At 44.4% G+C, this 16,610-nt stretch overlaps 1 protein-coding gene across 4 annotated transcripts in view; it reads left to right on the forward strand.

Annotated features, from left to right (window-relative positions):
- Positions 1-16,610, forward strand: part of dpp6a (dipeptidyl-peptidase 6a) — a 480,936-nt gene that overhangs the window by 367,134 nt on the left and 97,192 nt on the right. For all 4 annotated transcript variants that reach the window (XM_056249831.1, XM_056249832.1, XM_056249829.1 and 1 more), the window contains 2 exons: positions 4,149-4,243; positions 6,086-6,160. In XM_056249831.1, coding sequence (XP_056105806.1) covers positions 4,149-4,243; positions 6,086-6,160 — 170 coding nt within the window. The remainder of the gene's footprint in view (positions 1-4,148; positions 4,244-6,085; positions 6,161-16,610) is intronic.

Below are 16,610 nucleotides of genomic sequence, written 5' to 3' on the forward strand. Positions count from 1 at the left end.
ACATAAATCTCTCGTCTCAGGGGGGATATGAGGGTGAAAAGCACGGTAATTTGAAAATAATACAGGTTTTCTACTAATACAAAGCTTAATGCTAAATCCTGAAGTATCCCTTTAAGTGAACTTCTCATAAAGTTCAGCTGTGCCTTCAATATAGCAGGGCTCAATGCTAAGAATTCTTCATATTTGGCCAGTCGGTCAAGTTTTCATTTTTACCTGCTCTGCAAAAAATATATAGATTAATCCTTATTAAAGCTACAAAAGTTATTCAGTCAGGAGCTTCAGTCAGTTTTTGTTGTTTGATTAACATTAATGGCAGACAGCAGCAGGTATATTAGGCTTCTTTCACTTCAAGACCTGACGCACATGATGTGGTCATCTCTTTATGGTCATTTAAGACTTTTTAACTCTTTTAAGACTGTGCTTACGAGGATACTTGTCAATAACGGGCATTTTGACGTATTTTTGTGTGTTTCTGTCCATTCAAGCCTGAAAGAGAGGTCAAAGCGATTCTGGCGTGGTGTCTGGGGCAGGTTTTGGGTGAGTGAGCACAGAGAGCCGCACATTTCACAGACATCGCGGCAGTATATCTTTGAGTTCTCTTTTGTTATTGCACTTGAATGGTTTAAAAGCACTTGAATGATAGCATGCCAGGAAAAAAACGGATGCTGTGTAAATGTGTAAACAGATGCCTTAAATATTTTTTAATGCATTAAAATTTAGAAAAGAAATCACAAAATTAACACCTTAATTTTTAAAGCCCTAATTTTAATATATTTGTATTTAACATTTGTGATTATGAAGTTTCAATTTAGTACATTTAAAAAATATCAAATTTAAATATCAAATAACACATAACAGTTAAAGATTATAATCAATTACTTTACTCGTGCTTTAGTATGTTAGTGAACACATCAAAATAACTGTACTTCTTTAAAGCATGACAAAGTTAATTTGTTAATTTGACTTATTTATTTTGTACTCACAGAATGATAGCTTAGGGGATTCTCATCCACAAATAAATGCGGTTGTCACTCCTGAAACTTTATAGCATGTACATAGCCAACATGTATCAGGCAGACAGACAGAAATAAAGCCCTGCTGTCAGGTGGAGATATGCAGGAAAACTCAGATCAGAGACAAAACCTTGTCCTGGAACAAATTGAGACAGAAAGGACTGATAAAGAAAGAGCAGGGTAAAGAGAGATAAAAGGAATCATGCTTAGGGGTGTGTAAGAGAGGACAAGAAGGGCAACGGAAAACAAAAGAAAGCCAAGGTGAGTGAGTTAGTGAATTATACCCTGAAGAACAAAGAAGCAGAGTGAAGGTGAGTGCTGTGTTTGAGTGAGTGACCCCAGGCTTCACCGCAGGAAGTGCTTTGTGCCAGTTCCTACTGCTCACCTCCATCAAAAACAGAGAACGCAGGAGAGGTACTGGGTTTGCAGAGGCCAGGAGATTCAGAGATCACGGTTTTTACTGACAGGAAAAGAGAAAGTTGGTGAAGAGAAAGTTCTTCATTGCAAAAACAGACCTGAGGAAACAGAGAGCATATGAAATGACATATGAAATACTAAACCTCCCACCTAGGCAACAAGTTTATGTGATGGCTGTTCCAAACCGCAGACACCAAAATAGTGCAGCCTTATAAGTTTTCTTATTTTTCCCAAAAAATTAGGGCAGTGTTACTTGTATCCTTTTATGTATAACACAAAATCAGAAAAAGACATGCGAAAAGTTTCATCCAAGATGACAGGCGGAATCAAGGGAAATATCAATTTGAGCTAGATTTGCATTTCCCAAAGGAAATACAAGTGTTTGCAAGGCAGCAAAATAATATTGTTGAAGGTTTAGGTGAGTTTAGGCTTTAGTCTTTGCTCTATGTAAAGAAGTCAACTGTTGCAGCGATATAAATAGTTGTAAGAAAGAAATGACCAGTAACAATTCAGTGTGCAAACAAATGCAAGAATACCATCACAATTCAATATGCAAATACTATAATAATCTACAATAAGGATAGAATAGGCTACACTATACCTTTAAAAATGTATGTCCCCGGTGTGCTCAACCGTGTGGCCGCAGGAGCTGTGTCTCCCGGGAGAATGGCGACTTCACCCCCAGGCGGTTCAGCTGATCTGGAGAGAGTTCGGGGAGGCTCAGGTAGTCAAGTCTAAGGATATCAAACTTGATATATTTTGAGCCAATTTTAGAACACATCCCGTTAAAATGTGTACAGGGCATACTGAGTCTACCCACCCAAGACCGCATCCAAATGCACTTGCCGCTTGGCTATTTTTTTTCTCAAGACTCTCGACAACAACTACAGTACTGCAGTCAGTTCTTGTGCATATGTGTTTGTTTTCATCTGTTATGTGTCGCCTAGCAGTGATGTGCCTGTTTCTGAATGCGTTTGTTGTGGTTGGAACGACTGTTGGAACAAATATCTGTGTGTGATCTTCAGTCGTTTAGGATATGATTATGAAGTCAGCAAGCTTATATGCCTAGTGTTTTAAAGTCAGTTCACAATTTAAAATGTATGCAGTGTATTCCAGACTTTAGATCTGGGATGGTGAAAATTCCACCAATGTTTCTGGTTTAAAATGCAACTTATATTATTTAAAAGTGGCAAACGTGAGATGAATGTCAAAATCACTTCAGTCGCTATTTACATGACGGAATTTGATAGTGGAAAGACCGAACGCGTCTCCAGAGCACAAACGGAACTGCTCGTGCGAAGTTAAAACGCTCAAGCAGACCATCTACGGGACAAGCCGGATTCCACCATATCTTTATGTACACAAAAATAATCTTTTACATTGTAATCATTTTATTTTAAATATTTGTCATGTTTGTGTGCTGCTGTGCATCCATGTGTGTTTAATAAGCGGAGTGTACGCGCGTTGTGGACCCGCCTATAGGCGCACATTACTAACGCGCTCTTTAAATAACAAAAAAAATATATTTGCGCAGTCTATTTCTGTTGTCTCAAAATAGCAACGCACCAACAATGTGCCAGAACACACCCTGTCTTCAGACCAGCACCCCCATGGGCGCACAAATGGGCGCAAATGCATTTGCTATTTAAACAACGTGAAAATGATAATTGCGTCGGGCTGAAACTAGCAAAAAACACTTGCGTTGCGCTTGGCGCTGCATTGCGCCGGATAGGGCCCTGTGAGTTAAAAGACTGGGATGAGCTTAGAGGAATTCCGAAGAATGATTGATGTGTGGAGAAGTGTGTTTAGAGCTTACCTGTCTGAATGTGTGATGGATAGAGTGTGAGAGATGAATGAGAGCAGAGGGGAAGAGGACGCTTGATGAGGTTCTGATCTGAAATGTACGGCCCGACATCAGGTCAGAGGAAAAGTGAGAAAGGATGGAATTTGTCAAGCAGACAAATTATTGTTCTGGCATCTTATCAGCTAGCCAGTCAATTTCAGGCATGGAAATACCAGAGCGAAGGGCACCTTTCTCCCAACAATCACCATAAATTGAGCAAATTTAACATTCAGAGGAATACAACAACCATTAACAGAAAAAAATACATTCTCTATGCTATTATTATTCATCATGCAGCGCATTAAACAACTCATGTTTTATGTCCATACTAGAATATTTACTTCATATTTATTCCTTCATATTAAAGTATTAATTGAGGTCCATGTGACCGCAGCAATCTGACTCATTAGAACTGCTGCACTTTCAATGCCTTCAACTTTAGCAATAATGTGATGGTAATTGTGTCACCTCTTATCACCGATTAGTTATGCAAGCAAGATAAAAAAAAAAGCATTTGCGTACCATTCCCCTAATCCGCAATTAAAACCGGCAATGGGGCTGTTTGCTCACTTTGCGTTCTTCTCACTGAGGGCTGTGTGCTACATTCCAGACCTCTCAAAGAGCTTTTTGCTGATGTCCTTCCCAAAGTCATCGTCACATGTGGAAAGCCAAAAATGAAAAGTTTTATCATTCCTTTTCAACTATCAGCCCCCCTGGTACAGCCAGAGAGCATTGAGGGGCACACTCATGACTAGATTATTGACAGAGCTCAAGTGAGAGACGATCTAAAGCAACCTGATTAGAACTGTCAGGGCTCACACAATTTCACGACTAACTAATTTTTTAAATAACTAACTCTTATCCTCTCCCTTTAGGTAATGAGCTTCTGTATCGTACCCGTGAAGGTGATGTGGTCCGCTTTAACATGGAGACCAACGAAAGCACAATACTGGTGACAAACAGGAAGTTTGTAAGTATCTAACCTCCTTATTCTCCACCTCTTTCTTCAAAAATTGTGAAACCCTTTAAAGACATTCAAATCAAAACTGTGTTTAACTGCTTTATACATGTTACTGCTCTTATTGTGCATGATTCATCAGTTAAGGTGACTCCAAAAAAGTATTAAGTCACACTTAATAATGTCATAATGTGATTGTCTTACATTAAAAAACATCAAAAACAAATGTGTAATTAAATATATATTAGTTTACTATATCGGGACTCCAAATGGTCGCATTTTGCTAACTAAATTTTGCACAGTATTAATAAAATCACTGCAAGATATAGTGAGAAGCATTCACATTCAGCACAGAATTCTCTGTTATAAACCATAGATATCAGATCAAACAGCGCTGATGTGGAAACTAGGAGAAACATTATAGTAGGCTTGTCAGTCCACAAATCACTAGCATTCGTCATGGATTTAATGTAGTAACGCTAACTGTAACCATGGTATTGTGGCAGAAATAGTTGAATGTTTATACATTTCAGGGTTCATGCAAACTTTTCAAGGACTTTCAAGTGCATCACACTTTTTCCAGCACTTCAAAGCTCTAAATATTATCCAATTTAAATCCAATTTTTAACGTGATGACATTACATGTACATTATTGCATGTGGCATTATTTGAATGTAACATGAATGCTGTGTTTTTACTTTGTTTCATTGTGTTTTTGGTACTGTCCTGTTTAACTGTGTGCCCTGTCATTTGACTTTAGTTTTCCTAGTCTGGATCTGTTTGAGTCATTACACCTGTCGTCCAATTAATTAGCTTATTAGTTCCCCCATTTGTTCTAGTATTTATACTCTCAGCGCTCTTGCCGTCTTTGCCTCGTCTAGTCCTGAAATTTGTTTTCCTGAGTATTTTTTAATTAAAGACTATTTCCTGGATTATTATTGTCGTGTACTTTGTTCAGAATAACTACCCGTGGCAAATTTATTTACACATTATTTAAATATTTTGTATTTTGTACATATTTTAATTTAGCAAATCTCTGTTATGCAGCACTTTGCCAAAAAAAATAAAAGGATAAAAGTTTACATTTATTACATTTTAAAACAGTTATATAATTGTTAGTTTTATGCATTCAATTGATAATATATTTGTATTAAATCATAAAAAGAAAAAGCAATATTTTCTGAATAAAATACATTTCATAGGACTGCATTATTCTTAAAAAGTTTTATAAATTATTAATGAAAAAAATAAGTTATTAATGTAATCCATAATCAATTATTAAATTGAATTGATTAGACAAGTTCTTGATTATTGAAATTTGAATAAACAAAACAAACAAATGTTTTCAAGTGTGTTATAATAAAGCATTTGCTCAACCAAAACAACAACAACAACTGTTTTTATTCATTTAACGGTCATTTTAACTGATGATAATAATAATGACTGATTGTTTAATATTGTGATATTTTCTGAGACGGTTATCATACCGTGAAAATCTCATACCTTTACAACCCTGCTCTGCAGTATAAATCACTCCACCATGTCATACAGCAGATCATTGTGCTGACACTTCTGTTGTTTTTAATAGAGCTGAAAGCATCCATCATTAGAGCAATGTTCTGTGCAGCTCATTAACAGCCTCAGATCGTTAAAGTGGGGCTGGCAGGATGCAAAGCAGCGGAGGCAAGGACAAAGAACATGATGTTTGTTCAGAATCAAAGAGTTGCAGCTCTGATTAATGCCACGCTCTCTCTGTGTCTGCGCATTTCAATCTATCCCAGTCATTTAAGGAATATGGTAATGAAACTATGCTTGCTAAAAGTCTCATATACCTTTTCTCTGTTCACTTTCCAGGAAATGTACAAAGCCAGCAAATATGAGGTTTCCCCAGATATGAGACTGGTTCTGCTGGCCTACAACGTGCAGCCGGTGAGGCCTGTGTTTATTTGGGTGTTGTATGTGTGTGTTGAGATGAAAGTAATCATGGCACGATACGAAAGGGCCGCCACACTCCACTGGAGTGATTGGCTGGAGTGATAGAAACCGAACACACACACACAAACACACCTACTGCCAGCCGAGAGAAAGAAGGACAGAGGCTGTTTCCACACTTGTTCTGAACTCAACTTCTATTCCACCATCACCCTCTCTTTTCATATTGTATTATACAGCGTGTCTCTAAACCACAGGGTGATTGTGGGAATTAGCTGCAGGTGTTGCTAGCTATGTAACCATTCAAGAGGATATGCACCAAAAAGTTCCCAAAGTTAGAGAAATCCTGGAAATAACAGGGATTTTTAGTGAACTATCATTTTCAGATTTAGAAATGAAGTGAAAATATAATGGAAATGTCTATATTGTAGTTATGTTCAGTTTCTAAATGATTTCAACAGCTTACAATTACTTTTGTATTGAGCATAAATTATCTTTAACCGATTAGATGGAAAAGTCATAGTCGAAAGGAAATATTGTACTCAGGAATGGATTATACTATTGTTCACAGATAATGTTTTATCAATAGCAGTTCACTTTCATAAATTTGGTCAAATTGACTTTTATAGTTTTATAGTTTTTCATCTTTAAAACTAACTCTGCATTTTGTTTGTATATTTTAAAATAAAATATTTTAATTGTTTTATTATTAAATTTTATTTTTATTTTTTATAGCAGTTCACTTTCATAAATTTGGTCAAATTTCCTTTCATTGTTTTGCATCTTTAAATCTGAACATCTAATTTTAATATTTTAAAATAAAATGTATTATTTTTTAATAATTTGCATATTATTGCATATTGTAATAATATTAACATTACTTTCTTTTTCATTAATATTAACTATATTACACTTTTTTATCTATAAGATATTTTCTGATTCTTTTTTTACCCAGATTGTGTTATCACTGTCTTTTATAGTTTTTCATCTTTAAAACTGTACCTTTTTTTTAAATATTAAAATATAGCATTTTAGTATTAGATTTTATTAATATTATTAATGTTAATTGTATTATTATTATTTATATACTATTTTTCATTGTTAATTTTTTTTTAATAATTGCTATTTAAATTTGAAATATTTTATTTTCATTCTCCATTATTGTTGTTCCCCTTCAGTCGCTCACGTTCGACGTGACGTCGACGTGACGACGTTAGGGGATCGCCTTGAGAGACCAATCTACTTCGAGAGTATTAAAACGAGCCAATGCACATTGGCATGCGATAATTGCATCAGCTGCTCTGCTTGCAGCGCGAGCATATAACGAGCAGCAGGTGTGTCGCATATTGTCTTTCGCTTCGGAGCCGAGCGGTTCTACTGTTCCTGCTCTACAATCTTCTGACAGTGTTGAACTTCTAAAGAAGAAAACGAGTCTGCTCTTCAGGAGAACGCCTCTTCAAAGCTGGTGTTGGTGTGACAGCGCAGACAGCGCTGGCCGCGATCTCACAGAGAGCCGGCAAAACAGCTGTTTTCACAGCTCAGAATGTTGCGCCTTCAATGAGAATGTGAGTGCTCACATCAGGCTTGCACTATCGTCCTGTTTGTGTAGCCGCGGTCATCCCTGGGTGCTTCAGCACCAGAGAGAGCAGTTTTCCTGAAAGAGCATACACGGTTTGACACTGCGTCTTTTTCAAGACGTCATTCAAACCGTGTGTTTCTGGATGCGGTCGTTTCCTATCCTCATGTGACGGCCACGATCACTGTTTCACATGCCTGGGCTTAAGTGTGCTGAAGCTGTGCTCGTGGGTGGTTATGTTCTCTCTCAGAGCATGACCACGTCGGCACGTTGTTCGTTTGCCTTTCTCATTAAGGTTTAAGTGATCAGCGTGCCGTGTGCCGTCGAGCTGCTGGCTGACAGCGCGGGTTGTCACGGCAACCCAGCGCGCGTCGTCCGGCGCACTAGATGCGCGGTCGAGACTCAAGTGCCTCAAACGAGGTGGAGTCCCCTCGCCTATGCCCCGATCTAGTTCTTTTTTTGGTGCACCAGAAAAGGGCTACTTCTGCGTATAGCCAGGGTGACCGGAGGTTTATAGTGAGGGCTTCCCCGCCCGGTAACCAATCCGTGTGGGCCCCTCACTCCTCCATCGCATCGCAGACATGTTGAGACTCTGTTTGTGGGTGGTTATGTTCTCTATGAGAACATAATCACGTCAGCACGTTGTTTGTCTTGCCTTTTCATTAAGGTTAAGTGATCAGCGTGCTGTGTGCCGTCAAGTTGACGGCCACATTCACTGTCGCGCATGTCTGGCAGCTTCTGGATGGGATGCTGGTCATTCTCATGATGAACCTAGCATTTCATTCGGGGCTCCAGGGGAGGATTAGACGTCGATCGCTGCATCAGAGAGAGGGCTGTTACGCTCTGGAAATGAAGATGATGCTGAGCTCCCACTAAAATGGTGCATGCTCATGCTGAATCAGATTCAGACTTGACAGCCATGCTTTCCCGGGTTACGAGGGCGCAGTGCAACGCGTAATCGCCTTGCCCCGCCCCGTGCCTTCCCGGATGTGTGAGAAAAACCTTTTTGCAGTATGGAAGCATTTTGGTGTATGGCATACCAAATGTGCCAAAAGCTGCAAAAAGTTTTTCCTCTCTCACTACCCTCAATGGTGGGGCGGCGGTGCTACTGCAGGCCGCCTCTTCCCTGCATGCGACCAAACAGTCATAATGCATGAGGGTAGTTCTGAGTCGAGGTTGAGCTGCGCCTGGTGACTGACCATGTTTAAAGTCACAGCGCTGGCCCTCGGCCAGATGATGTCCAGCCTAGTGGTCCAGAAGCACCCCCTGGCTAAACCTTGCAGAGGTGTGAGACATCGCCAAAGTTCGCTTTCTCGATGCCCCCATCTCACGAGGTGTCCTTTCGCCGACACTGTGGGAGACTGTGCCCAGCGGTTCTCCCCAGTTCAAAAGCAGGCTGAGGTAACCAAAAGCTTGCCACAGTGTGCTCCCTGAGTCACTGGTGGGCCCTCAGTCTGTTTGTCGCCAAGGGTGTCAGTCCCCTGCAAAAAAAAAAAAAAAACACCTCCGCCACAGCCAGCTCTACTGTGACGTTGAGCTTTCGCAGGAAGACGGCACCACCCGTCTCAGCAGCCTGAGACGGGCGACCCAGAGTTAGCTGCTCTTCCCCGGACGAGGGCCGGGTGGATAACTTTTGTTGAATCATTCTGTTCCGCCACTGGCGTCTCACCAGCGGTACCAAATTCTCAGCAAAAGCAGCTCTCTATCTCTGGGTCCCAAGAGAGCGAGGTTGGCGGTGTGCGACGCTATGCCTTGCCACCCTCTGCCCCCTCTTGCTTCGCCAGCGGTAGCTGATGTGCTCGAGGCCGCACCTATGCCGTCTCACTCATCCCCTGCCGATTGGTGGAGTCAGGTTAGTGTTGTACACTCAGACCCCACTTTGGGCCGCTATGCCGTCCAAGTCGGGTCCCTGCATTCCGCCGCGCTGCCCCACCTTGGGTACGTCTGTCGTGCCGTTGGTCCCGCTTGTACGGTGTCTGGGAACCTGGCTAGTGCTTCCCAGCCCGTCTCGCTGGCTCATCCGTACGTCAGACTCGGCTATGCGATTCAGTTCGCCCGGCGTCCCCCGGCCTTCACCGGGCGGAGTTTTGCAGTCCTACTGGTGAAGGACGCAATCGAGCCGGCCCCTCCAGCCGATATGAAGACCGGCTTCTACAGCCCGTACTTCATTGTACCCAATAAAAGAGGTGGGTTACGACCTATCTCGGACCTGCGTGTCCTGAACCGGTCCCTTCTCAGGCTGCCGTTCAAGATGCTTACGCAGAAACGCATTTTCAAGTGCATCCGTCCCCAAGATTGGTTTGCAGCGATCGACCCGAAGGACGCGTACTTTCATGTCTCGATTCTCCCTCGACACAGACCGTTTCTTACAAAGTCTTACCCTTCGGGCTGGCCCTGTCGCCCCGTGTCTTCACGAAAGTCGCGGAGGCGGCCATTGCTCCCATGTGCGAGCGTGGTGTTCGCATTTCAACTACCTCGACGACTGGCTTATTCTCGCCCAGTCGAGAGAGCAGTTGTACGAACACAGGGATTTGGTGCTCAGTCACCTCAGCCACCTAGGGCTTCGGGTCAACTGGGAAAAGAGCAAACTCACCCCCGGGCAGAGGATCTCTTTTCTCGGTATGGAGTTGGACTCGATCAACATAACAACGCGTCTCACCGAGGCCCGCGTCCAGTCAGTGTTGTACTGCGTGAGTACGCTCAGACGCAGAACAGCGGCACCACTGAAACTGTTTCAGAGGCTCCTGGGGCATATGGCATCTGCAGCCGCGGTAACGCCGCTCGGATTGATTCATATGAGACCGCTCCAACACTGGCTTCACGATCGAGTCCCGAGATGGGCGTGGCAGAGCGGCTCGTGCCGGGTTCCAGTAACCCCGCACTGTCGCCAAACTCTCAGCTTGTGGTCGGACCCTTCGTTCCTGCGGGCAGGTGTTCCCCTAGAACAAGTGTCCAGGCACTCTGTGGTTTCCACGGATGCCTCTATCACCGGCTGGGGGGCCACTTACAACGGGCATGCAGCTTCAGGTCTGTGGACGGGGCCTCAACTGCATTGGCACATCAACTGCCTCGAGTTGTTAGCAGTACATCTTGCGCTGGGACGCTTCAAAACGTCGTTACAGGCAAGCATGTACTGGTCCGTACGGACAACACTGCGACCGTTGCGTACATCAACCGTCAGGGTGGTCTACGCTTCCGCCGCATGTCACAACTCGCCCGCCATCTCCTCCTTTGGAGTCAGAAGCATCTGAGGTCGCTTCGTGCCGTTTACATTCCGGGCCTGCTCAACCGTGCAGCCGACGAGCTCTCACGGCAGCAGGTGCTACCGGGAGAATGGCGACTCCATCCCCAGGTGGTCCAGCTGATTTTCAGGCGCTTCGGGACCGCACAGATAGATCTGTTTGCCGCCCCGGACACGTCTCACTGCCAGTTGTTCTATTCCCTGACCGAGGGGACCCTCGGCACGGATGCTCTGGCAGACAGCTGGCCCCGGGGTCTTCGCAAGTATGCGTTTCCCCCAGTGGGCCTTCTGGCACAGACCTTGTGCAAAGTCAGGGAGGACGAGGAGCAGGTCTTGTTAGTTGCGCCGTATTGGCCCAACCGGACCTGGTTCCCGGAACTAGTGCTCCTCACGACAGCCCCTCCCTGGCCCATCCCTCTGAGAGAGGACCTGCTCTCTCAGAGAATGGGCACCCTGTGGCACCCGCGTCCAGACCTCTGGAAGCTCCATGTCTGGTCCCTGGACGGGACGCGGAGGTTCTAGGTGACCTACCCCCAGCGGTAGCTGACACCATCACTTCCGCTAGAGCCCCCTCTACGAGGCGCCTCTATGCATTGAAGTGGAACCTATTCGTTGATTGGTGTTATTCTCACGAGGAGAACCCCCGATCTTGCTCGATCAGAGCCGTGCTTTCCTTCCTGCAAGATGGGTTGGAGCGAAGGCTGTCTCCCTCCACCCTTAAAGTGTATGTTGCCGCTATTGCCGCACATCACGACGCTGTTGATGGTAAGTCTTTGGGGAAGCACGACCTGGTCGTCAGGTTCCTGAGGGGAGCGAGGAGACTGAATCCTCCTCGCCCACTCTCTATACCCTCCTGGGATTTGTCTCTGGTCCTTTCGGCACTTCAGAGACCACCCTTTGAGCCTCTGCAATCAGCTGAGTTAAAAATCTTGTCCTGTAAGACAGTTCTCCTGGTTGCGTTGGCCTCTATCAAGAGGGTAGGGGACCTGCATGCATTTTCGGTCGACGAATCGTGCCTGGAATTCGGCCCGATAACTCTCACGTGATCCTGAGACCCCGGCCCGGATACGTGCCCAAGGTTCCTACCACTCCCTTCCGGGACCAGGTGGTGAACCTGCAAGCGCTGCCTTCGGAGGAGGCAGACCCAGCCCTGGCTTTTCTCTGTCCCGTCTGCGCTCTGCGCTTGTACGTGGACAGAACGCAAAGCCTCAGGACCTCAGATCAGCTCTTCGTCTGTTACGGAGGCCAGCAGAAGGGAAAGGCTGTCTCCAAGCAGAGGATGGCCCACTGGATAGTGGATGCCATCGCCTTGGCTTACGAAGCCCAAGGCGTGCCTTGCCCGCCCGGGTTGAGAGCCCACTCCACTAGGAGTGTCGCTTCTTCTTGGGCGCTGGCACACGGCGCCTCGCTGACAGATATCTGTAGAGCTGCGGGCTGGGCGACACCTAACACGTTCGCTAGGTTTTATAGCCTACGTGTTGAGCCGGTTTCTTCCTGTGTGCTCGCCTCAACCAGCCGGTAACACCGAAGTTTCCGCTCTTGTGTCGGCTTGCTGCGCCACTCCCCTCCACATGGAGCGGATACGTGCGCTTTCTGCTCCAGTCGAGTTCCCCATCAGGCGAACCCTGTAGAGTTCCTCCGCATCCCTTCGGCAGTCAGACGTTGCGGAGCGTCCGACGCCAGGTCTAGTGCTCGTATGCTGTGTAACTTGTGCTAGACTGGGTTCCATATGTGGTGATCCCTGCTGCGATCCCATATGCGTATTCTTCCACGACCAGCTCCCTGCGGTGAGCCCGTGTCTTTCCCCTGGCAGAGCCCGCTCTGCCGTCACTGCCTGGTGTTGTCTCCCCCTTCTCAGGCTGGAGCCACCCCAGTGACATTCCATATGTTGCACTGCCCCTTCTGCCAGTCCATATGTGTATTCTCCACATGGTACCTCCCTTCGGGCAGGATGTGGCTCCGCAGCGTCCCTCTCCCCTGGAGGAGCACGCTTTCCCAGTGTTATCCAAGAGTTCCACTGTGTGGGTTATAATGGAACAGCAGTTCTAACTCCCTCTACGCAGGTCTTCCGCCCCAGCCAGTTGGGGGTCTGAGAGTCTTGCGTAGGGCGCTGGATGTGGCAGCAACCGTGGCGTTTTCCATGGGATCCCCTAACGTCGTCACGTCGAACGTGAGCGACTGAAGGGGAACGTCTCGGTTACTGATGTAACCCTCGTTCCCCGAAGGAGGGAACGGGAGACGTGACATCCCGCCGCCACAGTTGCTGACCGTCGCTGTACGGCCGAACACGTCTCGGCTCCTCAGCGTAAAACAATATGCGACACACCTGCTGCTCGTTATATGCTCGCGCTGCAAGCAGAGCAGCTGATGCAATTATCGCATGCCAATGTGCATTGGCTCGTTTTAATACTCTCGAAGTAGATTGGTCTCTCAAGGCGATCCCCTAACGTCGTCACGTCGACGTCACGTCTCCCGTTCCCTCCTTCGGGGGAACGAGGGTTACATCAGTAACCGAGACGTTTTCATAGTAACCATATGCAGTTTAACTGAATTTACACTTTCCTTTAAAAATGTGTTCTGCTGTGTGCTTCCATAGACTTTGATGATATGTTGTTTTGTGTGTTTGCCCAACTGGATTTCTCCACAAGAGTCTCACCACACATACATTTTCCACACACATCCTGTACATTATCCATGTCAAAGATGTTACTGAATGTCTTTTCAGTCAATCCTGAAAAGACAGGATTGATCCTGCCATTTATTTTGTGTAACTCTTATTTTTCAGTTTAATTTAAAATATTTTAAATGAATAGTTTAGGTTTTAGTTTCAGTGTTGGACAATAACCCTGTTCCAAACCACAATGTTCAAGCTAAAGGCCCCGATATACTCGAGGCGAAGTTATTTTTCGTTCTTATTATTAGGGGTGAATTCGTAACATGACCAGTAAAATACTGTTAACCAACGTCCAATGCTGCTCACACTGCAGAGAGTGATGTTTAGATGAATATGTAATTATGTGTTACATGCTCTCCTTTCAATAACAAAATAAACACACAACAAAAATTACAACAATGAGAAAACAGCAGTTAAGAAAGCATCTGATCATAGCGATGTGTATATGTTTGCACCAACTCTGCAATTCAGTACTCCAGTAAAGTCACGTCACATGTATGTATGTAGCACAATATACAATAGATTTTCTAAAAGCAAACAGCATTAAAGTATTAAACATGAAAAAACAGTGTCAATTTCTACTATAAAGCTGTTCTCCAGTTCATGTTTTTACTCGTCTGACCTTGACGGTCAAAAGAGAAGAAATGAACCGGTGAGGATTTTCATGTCAAAGAAGGCGGAGTCTCGGAGCCACACCCATGTTGTTACGTCATCACAATGGTAGTTTGAAGGTGTTTGTTCAGCCAGAGCACACAGAAGATTCCTTGCCTTGCTGCACACCTGAACATCTTCCACAACTACCCAGGGATGCGATTTCCGAAAGCATCGCTAGCCAACTATGGTCGCAAGTTCCGTCGTTATCAGCATAGTTCAACGAGTCGATGTTTCCCGAAACCATCGTTCCAATGAACATTCGCAAAAAGCATCGCAAAGTTGTGTGTTTGGAACGACAGCTCTCGACCTGTGGTTAGAAGCAGAGTTTCTAGATTGCATGACGTGGACTCAATAAATCCTTATCTTGAGCCAAATAAGCAAGCTGATTTTCAGTACAACCTGTGTCTTTTATTTAGAATACATACAAATGTAATTTACGTCCTTGAGTTTGTCAAGAGATTTAAAGCACCGTTTTTTGAAGACTGCACATGTGCGAACGTGCTCTGTGTAAGAACGAGCCTATGATTGAATCTGTAAATAAAGCGAAATAACTGAGAAAAATTAGAAATATTCCTCAGATGCCATGTCTGTAATTTATATCAAAACATCTTGCATTAATTCGATCTCAAATCGAAGACCATTAAAACCAGACCATTCTCAGTTGTAACTGAGTTATGGTCTGGCAAAGTGTCATAGACAAATCATTTCCAGAGGGGCGTCACCAACGGACGTCGCAGATAGACCTAAAACCAATCAGAGCGATGAAGGAGATGGCGTATGCAGAGCGGCGAGAAACATCTCAGAGTGTTGTTCTTTGCTCGGTTTTTAACAAAAAGGAAACGTTCAAATCGCTTAAAACAGACGCGATAGCTGATTGGAACGAGTGATGTCCGACGGCGGCATCCATCTTTGTAATGTAGGCTACAAAATCTGCTTCAAAATCCCAGCGCTGTCGTCATCGTGTAAAGCCCGCCCCAACGTTTCTGATCGGTGCCTCGATTTCGACGGATTGGAAATGGGCTTGAATGAGCTCTTTGCCAGACTAACTTTTCAGAGCAAATCTAAATTTGCCGGAAGTTGTCTGGGTTTTCCCAGGCTAATCTCAAACAGTTTCATTAAAATAAGTTATTACTCCACCACGTGCGTGACGTCATAAACCAACACGACCACTTTGCGACAATATGGTTTCGGGAAACAGTCGTGACTAGCTAGTTGATTTCTTCAACAATGCATCATACTATGGTAGTGAAGCATCGAGTTACGTCGTTGTACGGGAAACACACCCCCGACTTATTTTATGCAGACTTGGTTTTGCACCTAAAGCTTTAGTGTGAAAACAAATGTTAAAAGCACAAACACTGAAGGTCTGAGCAGCAGGTGATGAGTTAGTTTGATCAGGGCAGCTGTTGTTACAGAGCTGAAGAGACGGAGGAGAAGGTGTCATAGCACTGGGACAGTGACACCAGAGCACTTCACACACACACGACAGAAAGAGTGAGCCAAAGGAAAGAGCGTGAGCGCTGCCTCTAGTTTGTTATTCAGTGCCTGTCTCAACATCACCTTGATGGATGACAACCTCGTCCCCCAGCTGTCATTGCCTACGCAGACACACACACACACACACACACACACACACATTCATAACGCCCCTCATTCTCAAACTCTGTCATGGTGCTGAGTGCCCTTCACAAAGCAGCTCTCCATCTCTCAGCATCTGTAAGACAGAGGCTGATGGCGAGTACAGGTGTTGAATGTTAATCTTTGACAGTATTAACAGCTCTGCTACAGCACACGTGTCAAGCTCATGTCAGCGGTGAGCATATGCTACGGTCAGCCCTCTGGCTCACAGACAGATGTTGACACTGTCCTCAGAGGGAAACAACAGCGCTCCTGCCTTCTTTAACAATCGTGGATTAGCGTTTTATTAAATTAAATAGTTCTGCCTCTGAAATCTGATTGTGACCACACATCAGTCGAATTATAGTATTACTGCACCAAGATGTTTCAGCCTACAGAGAGGATAATGTGTTGTTTTGTGGAAGAGTTATTTAGTGGTCAAAGGTGTTATCAAATGTCAAAGGAACCATTCCTCCATAATCCTGCACCAAACCACAATACTCAAGTTAAAACAGAGAGGATTCTTTGTTGCACATTAAGTTCGGGAAACATCTTATTCATTTTGTTGTAGAGTTATTTTAAAGCTTAAAAAATAATTGAAATCTCTAGCCTTTGCCTTTTTTGGTTTGTATATGGTTTTGAAGAATATTTATATGATTTTCGACAATCGTTTAAATTAAAGCAT

This window comes from Rhinichthys klamathensis, unplaced genomic scaffold, assembly GCF_029890125.1.
Source record: "Rhinichthys klamathensis goyatoka isolate OS25496 unplaced genomic scaffold, OSU_Roscu_1.1 h1tg000064l_1, whole genome shotgun sequence".
In the NCBI taxonomy this organism is placed as follows: domain Eukaryota; kingdom Metazoa; phylum Chordata; class Actinopteri; order Cypriniformes; family Leuciscidae; genus Rhinichthys; species Rhinichthys klamathensis.